This window comes from Suncus etruscus, chromosome 4 (assembly GCF_024139225.1).
Source record: "Suncus etruscus isolate mSunEtr1 chromosome 4, mSunEtr1.pri.cur, whole genome shotgun sequence".
Taxonomy (NCBI): Eukaryota; Metazoa; Chordata; class Mammalia; order Eulipotyphla; family Soricidae; genus Suncus; species Suncus etruscus.
This window is the reverse complement of record NC_064851.1, coordinates 27,226,512-27,243,916: the sequence shown is the minus strand read 5'-3', so window position 1 is coordinate 27,243,916 and position 17,405 is coordinate 27,226,512. Positions and strand designations below refer to the sequence as shown.

At 34.2% G+C, this 17,405-nt stretch overlaps 1 protein-coding gene across 1 annotated transcript in view; it reads right to left on the bottom strand.

Annotated features, from left to right (window-relative positions):
* The window catches only part of TNNI3K (TNNI3 interacting kinase), a 307,398-nt gene extending 296,168 nt beyond the window's left edge, over positions 1-11,230 (bottom strand). Inside the window, exons 1-2 of the mRNA XM_049772005.1 lie at positions 11,191-11,230; positions 10,520-10,628 (exon numbers count right to left, since the gene is read on the bottom strand). Coding sequence (XP_049627962.1) covers positions 10,520-10,628; positions 11,191-11,230 — 149 coding nt within the window. The remainder of the gene's footprint in view (positions 1-10,519; positions 10,629-11,190) is intronic.
* Between the last annotated feature and the right edge of the window lie 6,175 nt (positions 11,231-17,405).

Genomic DNA, 17,405 nt, shown 5'->3' with positions numbered 1-17,405 from the left:
AACATTCGAACAGTTGGCAAAAGAAATAATGCACTTCTGTCCAAAATATGCAGATAGATATAGTAATTTAATCAACCCATTGATATAAATTAAAAGAAAGCAAAGGAAGGTAAGAAAAAGGTATGCATTGCGTATGAATCACCTGAATTCTCAATTTGAAAATTTAGGTTTCAAATGGCTAGTTGCAACTTCTTGTGAAATATTTATTATGCTTGCTATTAATTTTCTATTTAACAATACAAATAGAAAATCATCAGTAAGTCAATGCCCAGAGATATTATCAAGAAGTATACAGAAATAAATTTGTTAGGGTCCGGAGAGATAGCACAGCGGTGTTGCCTTGCAAGCAGCCGATCCAGGACCAAAGGTGGTTGGTTCAAATCCTGGTGTCCCATATGGTCCCCCGTGCCTGCCAGGAGCTATTTCTGAGCAGATAGCCAGGAGTAACCCCTGCGCACCACCGGGTGTGGCCCAAGAACCAAACCCCCCCCCAAAAAAAAAAACAGAAAGAAATTTGTTCAATATTTTAAATTAAATATGCGATTATAAGTATATTCATAAACTATAAGTATATTCATACACATAAGCATTTATTCAATCAATAAGCAACATTTTGTAATGACAGGAAAGCAATAATTAAAGATGAAAATGAGACAATAATTCATCTTAGTAGTAGATTTGATATTTAAATTTAAGGTTTAAATAGATATGACATTGGGCCAGAGAGAAAGTAAAATAGATAAGGCACTTGTCTTGCACACAGCAACCCATGATCAATGCTTGGCATCTCATATGGTCACTTGAACACACACAGGAGTGGTCCTGAAATAGAGCCAGGAGTAACCTCTGAGAATCACTGAGAATGATCAAATCAAATAAATAGTTTGATCTCTAAGATTTGGGGTAGGATGGGGTAATACTATGGAGGGTAGGGTGCTTGCCTTACACTTAGTTGATCTAGATTCATTTCTGGCACTGCACATGGTCCCCTGAGCACTGCCAATTGTGGCTCAAAATAAGCAAACAAAATAAACAAAAAAAAATACTTTTACGTGTGAGTTAATAGTATTAACTTCCATAAACATTTACTTTTCTAGGCATATTTTCTACCTTTTTATTGTTTGTCTTTCATTAGGAAAAGGGGTAGAAAAAATAAAATGGATATAGTATAGGATGGAAGAAATGATTGAGATAATAAAAGGACTAGATCATGAGAGATATTTTAATCATTTAATAAGTTTTTTATAGAATATACATATAAATTATTATTTATAATTTATTTTATATAGAAGTTAAAAAAATTAGGGAGGTGAGTAAAAGCTCTGCTTTTTGGTTTTTGATTTTTTTGTTCTTGCTTCAGTTACTTGTTTCAAATTAGCATAATCATATATATCAGCCAAAATTTTCTATCTTTAATTTTCTAAGATAACATGTCCTCCTTAAATATTCTTTGTATTTCTACAGAAAATTTTCTTTTTCTTAAATAAGGTCAGCCTTTACAGGGTCTGGAGATATTCAATCTATTACTAACTTTCATAATTGATTGTAGTTCTGAAAATGTTCATTTTTAGAATATTTTATTTAGAGGATAAGTAGGGTGAAATACAGCTCAGAAATTTTAATATGGAAAATTAGCAGTAAGACACATATAAGGAAATAAAATCTTCAGCTTTTCCCTTTTATTCTCTTTTTTCATTTTTTTCTAGTAATTGCAGTTTATTTCCAAGGAAAAGAATATTATTTTTAACTTCTTAATATCTTAAACATACTAAGTTTCAAAGTAACATTCTTTTACTACTATCTAAAATACTGGCCAAAATAAACTGATAATAAGAAAACTCTAAGACATTATATTGAAATTTCATAAAAATTTAAAAATTTTTGGATATCTTTATAGAGACTCAAATTTCAAATAATAAATTTAACAGATAAAGTAGATTTGAGGGTCCAGAGCAATATTACTATAGGTAGGTTTCATGCTTTGCATGTTGACCTGGGTTCCATCTTCTGACTATAAAGTTCCCTGAACTCACTAGGGGTGATTCAGAGATCATCTCCAAGTTCTGTAGTGTGTAACCCAAAACAAAACACAAAACAACAACAAAAAGGAATTAATAAAACATTGCTTTCAGACAGTCCACATCTTAAAAACAGAACATAACTAAATAGTTTAATTGAAAACTTTAAAAATTCTATTTGGAGGCCCATCAAAGTTAGTGTTGGCATATGTGTCCTACTACTAGCATTTTGCTGAGGTGAAGATATAGTAATTTTCCACTCTAAAATATTAAATGTTGTGTAGTATCATAGGGAAATTAAATTTTTCCAAAGATATTTCTGAGCATACCTATTCTCCTTTGTCAAGTTAAGAACAAAGACATAATTCTATATTCTGAAATGTAGTACAGTTGGATTAAATCCAAACTCCTCTATATAAGTTGTATAATCTAGTTTTATGCTATTTATTTTAATTAGCTTTGTATTTTAATCAGGAATCAGATGATAATTATAATTTCTACCTAAGAGGTTTGTTAACATACAGTGATAATTGCTTTTCAGTTAATATATTTTAGTGTTTTTCATATGCCAGTCACTGTGCTTGAGTGTTTTACATATATTCTGTATATATATAAGTATATGTAATCATTCAGAACAATAAGAACTAATGAATATTAATCTGACAGTATTTCTATCATATGGTATAAACTAAGTGTATACTTTGTTTTCTTTTCAATTGCCACACAAATAAGCATTACAAATAAATATAAATATTAAATTTAATATATTTTTATGTATATTATATTATAATGCATACATGTAATATTATTGCAGAGTTGAAGAAGTAGGTGTCAGAGAGATTTTACAGCTAGTATGGCATTACATATGCCCAATCTAGGTTGAATCTCTGTTACTTGAGCCCAGAGTCAAGAGTCAGTCCTGAGAAGAGAAGGATTTGGCCCACAAAACAAAGGAAAGAAATGAAGTTGTGGTTAGTAAATATATACTAGGGGTCAGAACGACAAATGAACATAAAACCTTATAGTGTTATATTGATAAACATAAAATCAAATATAGCCCAGAGGAGAAAATATTTAAATACTGGTTTTCCAATATAACAGTTTTTCATTTGCTTTCTTTCTTCCCTCTTCAGTCATTACTTTTTTGTGCCACAAATAAGTTTTGAGGATATGTTACTTTGTGAAATGTAGGACTATTTCTTTACCAGTTCCATTGTTTCAATTGCAAGGTCTTATTCCTGAGCATTGATAAACTGTCATTAACAAAATAATAAATTTTTAATTTTATTTTTATTAGTCACTTAATTGAAGTACCGTGGTTAAAAAATTGTTAATTGTTGGGTTTCAATCATAAAATGTACATCACCCTTCATCAATGCACTCATCCCTCCATCAGTTTCCTCTTTCTCTCCCACCCTCCTTTTCCCTCCCCTGCCCTCTCTTGGGCAGGCAATTTGCTTCTCTCTCACACCCTCCCTCTCTCTCTTTCCTTTTTGACATTGTGGTTTTTATGTTAACGAAGAGACTTATTCTTTTTCGACTTGTATAATTTTAGTGCTATTTCACCCTGTAGTTTATTGTGAGTGAAAGCTATCCCTGAAAGACTGTGTATCCGAATTGAAAAAACCTTACTCCATAATGGTGTGAAGCTTTCTTTTAATGAATGGATTTATAACTACCATGAGTGCCATAAAAAGACTTGTCTACAAATGAAAACTGCAAAACCAACAAAAACAAATCTCAGGGAAGCCTCTATTTACATTAGTAATCCTTCACCAGTACTAGTGCTAAAGGGTATTTTTTAAGGCATCATATATAGTTCAGCTAACTATGTACTTAGACAAAGCCTTAGGTCAGGCAGCATAACAAAAGTTGTTCATCACAGAAGTAATACTAACATTCAGGCATGAACAAATAAGGGGGGATTCTAACATTTATTTACTACCAGAAATGTCCTAGATACTCAATTAAATGTGACTTCACACTATGTCCAATCTTCTCCACTACGTTTAGATTTTGCTATTTGAACCAAAGAGCAAGACAATTTCTATTCTTGGCACTCCATTATTTTCTTCCCTTGTCATCCATCATTTTATTCTAGAGAAAAGAAAATTCTTCAAGCTTTGCCTTAAGCACAGTTGTCTTTCTCCTGATAATGCTCTCTGCCTTATGAAATTAGATGAAGCTGAGAAATATACAATTTTTGCTTGTTTATATGTTCCCTTAACACTCTTTCTCTCTCTCTCCTTCTCTCTCTCTCTCCATCTCTCTCTCTTCTACTTACTTGCTTTTTGTTCTTGAACAAACAGATTTCTGAGCAGAGATGGGTGTGGCCCACAAAACAAATAAATAAAAAAGGTGAAGTTGTGTAGTATGAAATAATTAGCAATGGGGCTGGATGGCGATGGATGGAGGCCTTTGTGCTTAGGCCCCAGCCACGTGGCTTCATCCCCATCCAGCTGGCGAGTTCCAGGCCCAGGTAATCGGCGTAATCAAGACTCACTCACAGGCAGGCTTCAGGAAGCATTAACTTTATTCATGCCCTATTCACCACATGTGTGTGGCCTATCTCATAACCTTTTAAGCACTAGTTATTCTTGGCCCTGCATCTAAACTCCTTTCAGCCATCTTCCCTTTGGGCTCCATGCTGGTCAAAGACCAGAACACAGAAACCCAAAAGCCAGAGCGCCCAGCAGCGCAAAACGGGCAAAGAGCCAAAAGGGCCGAATTCCCTTGGTCCATGCCTTATCTACCTTTTCCCAGACCCCTCCCAGGAATGGGAGGGGCTTGCAGGTAAAGTTACACCTACTATCCGGTTTCCAAGACCCCTCCCCGAAATGGGTGGGTCTAGGGTCTTAAATAGGTACACCCACATTTCCTCCTTTTCTTAATATTTTTATGCACCAACGTAATAGAGTGAAAATTAATATACCAGCCCTTTTCAAAAACATATTTTTGCAAAATATACTTTACACCTGTAACCTAAAATTCTATTAATGCTTTTTTACCAAGCACTATTTTGGAACTTTCATGTTCCTATACTTTTAAACTATATTGGGGGAACTTCATGTTCCTATACCTATTTTATACACAAGTACTTTAGCATACATGCATAACATACATTTTAAAAACAGGCTAAGTACATTGAAATACACAGTAAAACATTTTGCAATAGAAAATATTAACTATGAAAGACAACAAAACACATTTAAATCATAAAGAAAATGACTAAGACAAAGATGCAGGTGGTTAGAAATTAGATGTTTAAATGATCTAAACAGAACTACTTCCCTTTTATTTTTATTTTTTAACCACTAACTAACTAAAACTTATTACATTACCAACTATGAGTAAAATATTACTACCCACTAATTTTCTACACCTAAAACCATAATTTAGATTAATTTGTCCCACGCTGATCTCACCACGTGGCTTTTGTAAACTTTTAAAGTTCAGATGTTGGTTTGTCCCACGCTGATCTTAACACGTGGCTTTCTTCCGTAGTTTCAGGCTCCGCTGCCGGTTTGTGATTTGGAGCGTGGATTCCAGGTTTTTTGCTTTTCCGGGCAAAGCTGAGCCCAGCCGAGCCGAGCTGCTTGGAGCTTTTCGCCGCTTTTTTCCTCCGGGCGCACTTTGGATGTTCAGAGTTCCAAGTGATTTAAACTAAAAGTTTAGTTCGAAATTTTCAAAGTCGAAATCCAAATTCAAGCCGCAGGTTATTTTTAGAAAATCAGTTCATTTTTAATAGTCTTTTTTTCCTTCTTTTCCAATTTAGACTTTTAATAAGTATTTGAAGAGGCCCAGGTTTTTGTTTCTTGTAACAAAGTTTCAGTTCTGGGCCTGGGCCTGGGCTGGAGGTGATGCAAGCTTTAACCTTTCTCCTTTCAGTTGCCCTTCTGCCCCTAGAAGGGGTTGCGGCCATCTTTGAACATGGCTTCACGTGGCCAAACACTTTGGGCTGACTGCATCTGAACAAAGCGAAAATCAAACAGAAGAGCAGAAATCTCACCATGTTCGCTGTTTTGTTGGGTGCAGGACTCAGGTCAAAGTTCGGAGCGCCAGATGTAGTATGAAATAATTAGCGATGGGGCTGGATGGCGATGGATGGAGGCCTTTGTGCTTAGGCCCCAGCCACGTGGCTTCATCCCCATCCAGCTGGCGAGTTCCAGGCCCAGGTAATCGGCGTAATCAAGACTCACTCACAGGCAGGCTTCAGGAAGCATTAACTTTATTCATGCCCTATTCACCACATGTGTGTGGCCTATCTCATAACCTTTTAAGCACTAGTTATTCTTGGCCCTGCATCTAAACTCCTTTCAGCCATCTTCCCTTTGGGCTCCATGCTGGTCAAAGACCAGAACACAGAAACCCAAAAGCCAGAGCGCCCAGCAGCGCAAAACGGGCAAAGAGCCAAAAGGGCCGAATTCCCTTGGTCCATGCCTTATCTACCTTTTCCCAGACCCCTCCCAGGAATGGGAGGGGCTTGCAGGTAAAGTTACACCTACTATCCGGTTTCCAAGACCCCTCCCCGAAATGGGTGGGTCTAGGGTCTTAAATAGGTACACCCACAAAATTGTAGTTAGTAAATATATACTAGAGGTTAGAACTACAAATGAACATAAAACCTTTTAGTGATATATTGATAAAAATAAACTTCAGATATAGCTCAGAATAGGAAATAATTAAATATAAATCATAAAATATGATATTTTCTGTCTTTTATTAATCACTAATATCACTCCCTAAAAAGAGTTCTGATAACAATTTAGATATTTTCCTAAAGGGACAATTTTAAACTTTAGCACAAGTACAATTTTGAGCATGCAGAAATATTAGTTGGAGTGTCTGTTAAAAATTCAGGCTTCTAAAAGAAATTTTAAGAGATTGTAATTCTTTAGGTATAAGATGAAATTATAGAATCTAGAAATGAGATGTAATCATAAAATTTAAACTTTTAGCAAATATTATAGGCAACTCTGCAATAGAAGGACCTTAGCTTTTGGAAAAGTAAGATTCTAAGATATAAGTATTTATATTTTTACTTTTAAAAAAGGTCTCATCATATAAAATGTTTTTCCCTAACTTTTTTGTTTCCTAACTTTATATGGGGTGATCATAGGGCCTCACTTGGCAGTACTCAAGGCTACTTCTGACTCTGCTCAGAGGTCATTTATTTCTGATAGTGCCTAAGGAATCATTATGTGGAATCAAAGATCAAACAGGACTCAGTCCATAAAAGGCAAGTACCTTAATCTCAATACTATTTCTCTAGCTCTGACTGCTAAATTAAAATAAGATATTTGTTACTACCACTTGTTTAAAAAATGGGTCATCAGTCTTTCAAACTGACTCTTCTTATCTAATCAATCACAGTAATAGAAACCTTCCAATTATTTGGTAATTACTGTGTGCTAGTTAGAACCTGTCCTCAGCATTGGACATAACTTTGCAAATGTCCCATGAAATTACCATCAACCATAATATATATATATATATTTGAAAATAATCTAAAAATTAAGTAACATATCCAAAAATATGACATTAATAAATACCGTATTTTCCGGCGTATAAGACGACTTTTGAAACAAAAAGTCAACCGAAAATCGGGGGTCGCCGAGTATATATCAAAAAATGTTTCAATCTCAATTTACATGGGGGCCGCAGGAGGCAAAGTCGGGGTGATCCTTGAGTGCAAAGTCAGTAGTAGTAAGCCTTGAACATTGGGGAGTGTGACCCAAAGAACTTAAACAAAACAAAACAAAAGATTCCTCTAGGGCAGGGCCACAAAATGTTGTACGGAGGGCAGTTTGCGGCCCATGGGCCCGAGTTTGAGACCCCTGTTTGAAACAAAAATTGTCTGAATATTGCCATAAAACGAATTTTCCAACTCGATCCTGCATCAATCACTGCCAGGCTGCTCGGACAGACTCTCTAACTCAGCCAATCCAAGTAGGCTTTTTATGCATGCAAATTATACAGTGATCTGGACCCGAATCTACACTGTAAAAAGCCTGCTCAGATTGGCCAGAGTCAGAGAGGAAGTATATTACAGTAGAACCTTTGAACCTTTGCTTGTTGTGATTGGCTCACTGTGGTACATACAGTTGCAGCACAGGAACGTTCTGTCTGATACAGCGAATATAGGCCTAAACCTATGTTTTAACTGCAAAATTAGGGGGTCGTCTTATATGCACAGTCATCTTATATGCCGGCAAATACAGTAGAAGAAACAAGATCAAAACCACACTTTTCTGACTACAAATCATTCAGTTACTGACATATTTCTTACTCAATTAAGATAAAGTAGTCATGACATTTGCCTTCCTTAACCTTCTACAGATTCATTCACTTTTGCCTGTTCAACTTTACTAAACTATGCTTTTTATGAGAATACTTTTCAAAATTGCTGGATACATCAAGATCCAAAACTTCTCTCTCATTTTTTTTTTGCATTTGAAAATCATCTTGTTTTTCCTTCCACTTAACACTTGTCATAGCTTGACTTCTGTAAGTGTTATTTATATATGTGTTTCTAAACCAGATTGTGAAGTCCTAAAGCAAGAAGCAGGGTGTAGTAGGGAGAGTTCTCTCTTTGGTGTCAGGCAAACCTGGCTCAAATCATAGTTCCAGCACTACTGATCATATGATCTTGATAAAATACAGTGCTTCTAGTTCTTAGATTATCATCCATTAAATGTAATTGAGTCTACCACACAGGGTTATAGTATTTGTACATCTGAAATAATTAGTTGCCATTATTCAAGATGGCATAATAAATTATGGCACAATAAATTCTGTATTATAACCTATCTCATAATTATTCTTGACTCTTAATCTCAATTTTAATCAGAAAAAAAGGATGATGACTTTATCAAAGATAGAGTGGAAATTTAGAGAAAGTTAGTTATAGCAGGTACTATAAGAACAGCTGGTATTGATGTGGCATAAGTAAAAAGAAACTACATCTCAAGTCTATATCTTAATGCTTAAAAGAATATGCCTAATAAACTAGCCTTAATATATTTACCTGATATTTACTAAATTAAAAACAGTAATGAGTTTATACTTTATGTATCAAAGACCATCTCAGTTTTATCACATTTCATCCAATATACTTGAATCAATAAGAGTTAGAGAACTTGTTATTAGCTCCCTAAATATTTTCCTACAAAAGATATTAGTAAGTATAATTTTCTTATATCAAAACTCCAGCATATAGCTGCATGATTTGTTAACTATTTTCCATGCAATAAAAGAATAGAGCATGCAATACTATAGATAAAATCCAGAGTATGTCGTCTTGTGTGTCAATTTTTAATTAATCATTTTGAGCCAAATAACAGAGGAAACTGAATATCCCAAACCATAAAGTGCAAACCTGTGATAATCTTTGGAATCAATTGTCAAATTTCATGTGAAATATTTTATATATGGACAATTATTCTTGTCAGTTATGTGTGCTTTGTATGCTATTTTTCAAATTCTTTGTGTGATTCATTATGTACAAAAATAGAAAGCCATTTGTTCATTTTCTTTACACTTATTTCTCAAATAAAACAGAAGACAGTTCTTGGTCACGAGAAATATAGCAAAACACAACAGTAAATCATAGTGGTTAATTGGCCTCCATGAATTTTTCTCAGTCAGGAAGCTAACTTAAACTTACTGATCCACCCAAACAAATCTAGTTTCTCACATTCTTAAGAAGTTTGCTTGTATATATTGTTCTTGAGTTGCTTTTTTGTGTGTGACCTCCAACGTTTGATACTCAACTAGATTTTTTTTTCATGTTATCTTGACACAAGATCTATAGAAAGTCTGAAGCAAATATATACACTTAATGAAACCCTGTTCCATTAAGGGACAGATTTGATGTTGAGAATAGGTTTTCATTTTACTACTTAGATTCTAAATCTGCCTTACCATATAGTGCCAAAAGTTTAGTATGGCTAATATACTGCTACCATTTGGGAAGAAAAGTGTAGCTTTTTTTGCTGGCATAACTTCCAATAATGGTTTAATTAAGAGAAATTAATTCAGTTTGGCAACCTCTTAAGTCCTCTCTTTAATTTTTGTACTCTCAGTTGTGTTTAACCCAGTGATGTGGTGACAAATTTTAGCAAATATAGTGACCACCAGGTATATACAGTGCTGAAATGGTGGTGAAAGCATTTGGTGAAAACTCAGTGCTCTGCACATATAAAGACATATCTTCTATGATTTAAAATTATTTCCCCCAAATAAATTCTCTTTAAACTTTAGTAACATATATTTTAATATTACTAAATATTAAATACTTATTTTAAGTAATATTTTATAACATTTAAATATTAACTACTTGATATTTAAGTAATACATTTAGTAATATTGATGAATAACTAAGAAATAAAATTCTAATTACTTACATCTGAGATTATACAATTATGTTAAATATATAAAGATAGCACTAAAGAAAAGATAAATAATAAGACACTAAAGGTAAGAATAATGGAAAACTTTACCTAAATACAGTTCTTAGTTCTGTAAGTTCTTTTTCTTTAATCTGTAGGTCATCTTCTAATCTTTCTAGTATAATAGCATAAGACTCACTGACTTTCTTCTTCCATTCATCTATTAAAAAAATAAAAGTAGAACTAATCAGACTTACATTTCACATAATGTAGACAAGATGACAACATAAACTAATTAAAACTGTTTTTAGTTTGAATTCTACATATTTAATTTAAATATTGGCTGCAAGTTTAAAATACAGTTATTTATATTCAAAATACAATCATGTTGAATTGCAGTAATTAAGAAATAATTTTATATTGAATAATATACTTACATAGAATATGTTTTTATATTTCATTGGATCTTATTGCATTTTAATTAGAGCAATCTTTAGTGGCTAAACAATAAGTTTTAGATTTTAATGGTTAAGTATTTAGCTTGTAATTTAAAATTTCATATTAAACTGTATATTCAATTTTCTCAATAACACTTTTACAGAAAAATAATTTATGTTCAAATAAGCTTTATAATAATTTCAGATAATCATCTTATTTTAATAAAATTAATAGATATTATGAATGAATATCTTAGTTATCTTTAAATGAATCTTTAGAAACGAGATCTTAATTATCTTTCATATTTAGAACTATAGTTTATTTAAAGATATAAAAATAATTACCTGTACAAGTTTGGGTTGGTCTAGACTTATAATTTCCCATTTGTTAAAGGTTTATTCCTTTCTCAGCCACAGTTCCTCACATTACAAGATTCCAAGTTCAAGTGTAGTCACAGTCTATTAGTAAAATACTTTGATAGTAAGTCTAAAAATAAGGTGACTACTCAATGGAATGTCATGCAACAATGACAAAGAACAAAATAACTTACACTTTCCAGGGTGAACTCATAAAAGAAACTATCAATTGGTTTAGATGACCAATTTAGTGACTAAATTTCAATTTTTCAAAATCTAAATAGTATGTAATACATAAATACATTTACCATGTATTATATATGCAATGATCTACCTGGGCATCTGATTGTTTTGTTTCTCTATTGCATAAAATGCTGCAATAAATTCTGACATAAAACTAACGTTTGCATTAATGTTTCTATCATGTTAGTAAAAATGGCAAAAATGAAATGTTGCTCTATCTTTAGTTTCTCTGTGATTGTTTACATTTGTATTAGAGTATACTCCGGAGTATATTTGGAAACCACATAATTATGGAGACTGAACTAAGAAGGGTTTCATATATGCAAACATGCAATCTACCACTTGAGTTATTTCCTTGATCCTCTTTTACTTCTAAAGTTCCTGAATTTCTAAAATGATTGTTCTTATTATATTTCCACCAACAGTTCTCAGGTTCATTTTTTATTTATAGCCCTTATAATGCTATGACTGCTGATGCTTTTTATGTAAGCAATTCTCACAAAAAAGATTTGAAATCTCAATGTTTTAATTTGCAATTCCCAGATGATTAGCAATGATAAATATTATTCAACATGCCTGTGAGCAATCTACATGACAACTTTGGACAAATATTTATTACAGTTTCTGGCCATTTTTTTATTGGCTAGCACCTAACTCTTCCCATAATCATAACTTAATCCAAGCCACATCCTTCTATAACATGAACCAAAACCTCAGCCTAAACTTACCTATTAACTAAATTTTAAAATGAATAAATAACCATAACTCTAGCAGCACACTAATGAAAACTCTAAATTTTAATCCAACCCATATTCTTAGGATAACCCTTTCCCAATCTCAGCCTCAATTTAAAAATTAGCTTAAATTGAACAATCACACACTTAACTTTTATTTACAACTTTAAACATAGGTCAGCTTAAACCCTAACTCTAACATCACCCTAAATCTAACCTTAACCCTAACCCAACTCTAATCAATTCCACATTCTTATAGTGATCTTTACCCAAGCCTTTACCTAAACTTGACTATTAGCTTCAATTAAACATTCATGTTACATTTAACTTTTGGTTTCAGGTTTAAACATAAACAAATCTATATGCCAATTCCATTATAGCCTAATGCTAATGCTAATCATAATTGATTCCACATATTACACTAACCCTTACCCAAACCCTCTTCTACACATAAATATTAGCCTTTATTGAACAATTGCCTTATAATTAACTTTATTTTTAAATTTAAACATAGCCTACATTATACCCTAACTATAACATCCTCACTATAACCCTATTTTAATCTAACCTATTTTACATCCTTATAATAACCATTAACAAAACCTTGCCAGAGTTATAACACAGTAGGTAGGGCTTTTGTCTTGCAAGTGGCTAACCTAGGTTCCATCCCCAGCATCCCATATGGTTCTCTGAGCCTGCAAGATGTGCTTTCTGAGTGTAGAATCAGAAGTAACCCCTGAGTGCTGCCTAGTATGACCTAAAACAAACAAAGAACATACAAAAGCCTTAGCCTAAAATTATCTTTTAACTTTACTTTATAGCAAACACCAAACCTATATATCCTACCCTAACTCTAACAATCTTCTAACTCTAGCACTAAATCAAACACTAAAATTAATCTAATACACAACCTAATAGTAACATCCAAATCTTGAACTAAAAATTTTAAATAATATTGTTAAAATAGATTACCTTAAACTTGCCATTGATTTTATACTGTAAACATACCCTAACTTATACCCCAACTCTAAGAGCACCCTAACACTAATTCTAACCAAATCTCACTGATTCATACATATCCTTACAGTAATTCATACAGTAATTCATAATTAGGTCAAGGCCTAAACTAAGTTATTAGCCTCAATTGAGCAATCACCATAAAAATTGACTTTCATAATTAGGTTTCAAAATAGCCAAATCTATAATTCTAACAGCATCCTAACCATAATCCTTGACTAAGTTAGTTAACATTCATATAGTAACCCTTCCTCGATCTCAACTAAACTAGTATCTATAACTAAGCAATATCCCTATATTTAAAATATTTTTTAAATATTTATTCAAAAATAATGTAGCAGTCTAAAAGATTTTGGTAAGAGTCCAGGCAAGAAATACATTCAATAATAATAATAAAATCTGGGCTGAAGAGATGGTGCTGCATATTGGGAGATTGCTTTGCAAAGTCTATTTAGGCATGACACCTAGAACCCAATATCATCCCCTGATAACAGAGTCAGCACTGAGCTCTATGAGGTAAGGCCCCAAATCAAAAGCAAATATACATTTTGATATTCCTTGAGTTAACCATAGTAAAAATCAATCAATATATTCTAAATAGTCATTTAGAACATTTATAATATAAACATGTAAAGTTTTTATTTGAAATGCAAAATAATTTCAAGAATAATTCTCTAGTGTCAAAGAGAGCTCAATAATCTGAATAAATGCAAATAATGCCTCAATCCCTAGCACTACATGGTTCCCATATCAAAGGGATCAAACCCAGTATACCACTGGGTATGGCCCATACTCCGTCAGGCCTCCTCAAAAATAAATACATAATTTTCTAGAAACCAAATTCCAAATAGTCTATATGAGTCAATGATAAGCACAGTATAACTGATATTTTAGGTTGTTCACCACCAGTGCTTCACCCCTATTCCCAGTTTGCATCCCATATCTCCCTCACTTGACCCCCAGACTGCTAGTGGAACTGCTCCCCTCTGTGTATAGCTTGTTGTAGACTGAGTATTGATTCTGTTGTCATTGACTTTGAGTTTGGTGTTTAAAAGTGATGTTTTTTTCTTGTTTAAGGAACATCTTTATTTTTTTTTAATTTTTATTTTGATCATAGTGGTTTACATATCTTTCACATTAGTATTTTAGGTACATATTAACATTGAATCAGGGGAATACCCACCACCAAATTTGTCCTCCCCTTTTCCCCATTCCCTTTCTGCAACCCATATTCCCCACCATCACCCCCCAGGCTGCTAGGGTAGGAGGTCCCCTCTTTGTCTAGCTTACTGTCAGTGATCATACATCTGTTTGGTCCTGGTGCCCTCCTTTGTTTCTCCCTCTATTTGAGAGGCTAACCTAGATAGATTGAGTTATGAGGTTTTGTTTGAGGGAAAGAAAGGTAATAGAATGGGGTAAAGATTAAAAAAAATAAAATTAATTAATTAATTAATTAATAAAAATATGCTGAAAATGGGCAGAGTCCTTCTAGTGGCTATCAGCCTCAATTTGAGAGAGGACATGAAAAAGGTAATTGAAACACCATAACAATACAAAAATAAATGTCAAATTAAATATCCAGTGAGCCCTAGAGCAATAAAGAGAAGCAACACACAATAGTCTCAGTTCTGAATTCAAATCATGCAACATGAGAAGAAAGATAAAAAAAGATGCAAAAAGAAAGAGAAAGATAAGATAAAATAATATAAAATAAAAAAGGAGACATCAACTTCAATATCTATACCAAAATAAAGACGTCAAAAAAACAATCAATGAATGAATGAATATATATGTGGAAAAATGATTATTTTGTGCTTTTTTTTTCTTTTTTTCCCTGCATAGGCATAGTAATTATTGGGGATATTGTAGGGGAACTCCCTTGGCCTAGGAGATACAGGGTTTCTCCATCCCTGAAGTATACTGTCATGGGATTAACTATAGACTCCTTGCATGATCATTTACGCTCCCCTCGGTGCTTTTGTGGTGCATGGAAGACTTCTGCTTTGTCATGGCCCCACTTTATTCCTTTAATTACGTCTTTTATTTAATCCTTTTTTTTTCTTTTAAGTGATTTTTATCTCGAAATAAATATTAAGTGTTAAACATACCTCAAAACTGTGGATGTCTCTAATATAAGCCTTTCATTTGTCTATGACAAGCAAACAGTTGTTTTCAGGCTAGAGTTCCTCATCTGAAAAGTGATTGTCCTACAGGTAAATATGATACTGCAACTTCTGCCATTGAGCTCCTTTTCCATTGCATTTCAAGCAAGAAAGGTGAAAAGAAACTGAGTTTTGCTACAGACCAACAATATACTATAAAATGCAGAGTTGGTAACAGCTCGTGAGGTCTAAGGGCTGGGAACCTCTCCAAGGCTCCATTTCCAGGAACAATGCAATCAGGAGCAGTAAATTACAACACATATGAATTATAATCTCACATGAATACGGGCAAAGTAGCCTTCCAATGCACTGTGTCCTAGTCGTCCATGTCTCAGGCCTAACTGAAAGCATATTCTTCCACCAACGCATCTGGAGCTCCACGCATATGTGCCTCCTTCAGCCTATTTGTCACCAATCCTAGAGCTAGGACATCACACAGTATTGCTCACTTTTTGTAGTTCTACCAAAGACGAATCATTGCTACAGGCAGTTTCAAAGTAATTAATTTATTTGTGTGTATAATAGCTATGCTGTGAGTCATTAGTTACTTCTTGAACACAAGGCCCAGGAGCTACTAGCAGATCATGGGAGTCACCAGCTCACAGCAAGTTCTGAAATCTTATCATTGGCTCTGAAAACATGGGTAGTCAGAGCAAGTAGGCAAGTACACCAAGAGGGCACGTTTGGAGTCCTCAGTCGGCATTATTTCAGAGTTCCTTCAAAAAGAGTATTTGGTGGGGAGATTCTGAGAATCCCCATTTCTAACCATGGATGCTGGCTCATTGTCCTGACCTCCAGGATTCTCTTTTGTGGCACCATCCTCTGGACTTCCACCTAGCCAGACCCTCTTCAGTATCTCCAATCTCACAAGACACCCCAATGAGTTTATTCTGGCATACGGACCAGATCCCAAATCTTATTCTTCTTTGTAGTTCCAGCTGAAATTCTTCAGGCCTTAGTCCTACACATAGAAACGTTCTTGCTGTTCAGGCTAATTGGACCTCATTACCCAGTCTTCCTATTTCTCTAGGGTCCTTGTGGAAGCTTGACCTAGCTTCTGTTCCTGCTGTTGTGTATTTCTGTGATGCTGAGCATGGACTATGAATTTCTGGTTGGCAGAGCCTTCTTCAGTGTACCTGCAGGTGATTTGAGCATCATGGAAGCCACAATGATAAAGCCAGATCAGTTGATAAACAGTTGTCAGGTTAGGTTAAAGAAGATAAGCAAGGTCAGTCCCATGCAGAAATCACTAAAGGAGTGGGCAGATGGCCATCTAGCACAACCTTCTGACAGTGCTCTACAGTAAGCAAGCCAAGTCAGTCAGCTTCCTTTGCTCCCCTTCTCCCCCATCACTTCCTTGTCCACATCATTGGTTAAAAACTGTGTTATAACTGAGCTCTTCGACCACAGCAAGGCAGATAGACCTCAGGAAAATCTGTGTCTTCACAAGTATCTATTGGTAACTTAACTGGTGAATTCAGACAGTTCAAGTACATGACTACTTATTAGTTGTGGTATTTCCTTATCTTGGAAAAGCCAGAGAGTTCTTGTTTATTGTCCTTCTTTTTTCACTATTCTCTGCTCTTTTGAGGAATTTGCTGATATATAACAGGGTATTACTATGCCATCACAACTGCAAAGAGTAATTCCTTATTCCAATTTGAGTCCATGGCTCCCTGAGAAATCAGGTGGTAGGGGTTAACTCCAGGCTGGGCAGAACAAAAGGAGATACAGATTGATGGTTACCTAGTGGGGCTGTCACGATATGAGTTTCCTACTGTGTCGAGGCTCTTTAAAGACTTTAGAAATCCTAAATTTATCCTATCATTCCCAGTATCCAGAGATGGATATAGAGAAAGAAGTGAATTTTTTTTTCTCAGAGCTTTGCTGTCTCTCTCTTTCCCAATTGACATAAGCCACTCAGAGATTCCCACAGCCATCAAATGTATTTTTGACATGTGTTGGGGTACTCTCAGAGTAACTGGTTATTAAACTATTAAGTATAATTCTTCTTTGCTTGTGCTTGTCCCTCATAGACAGGAAATAC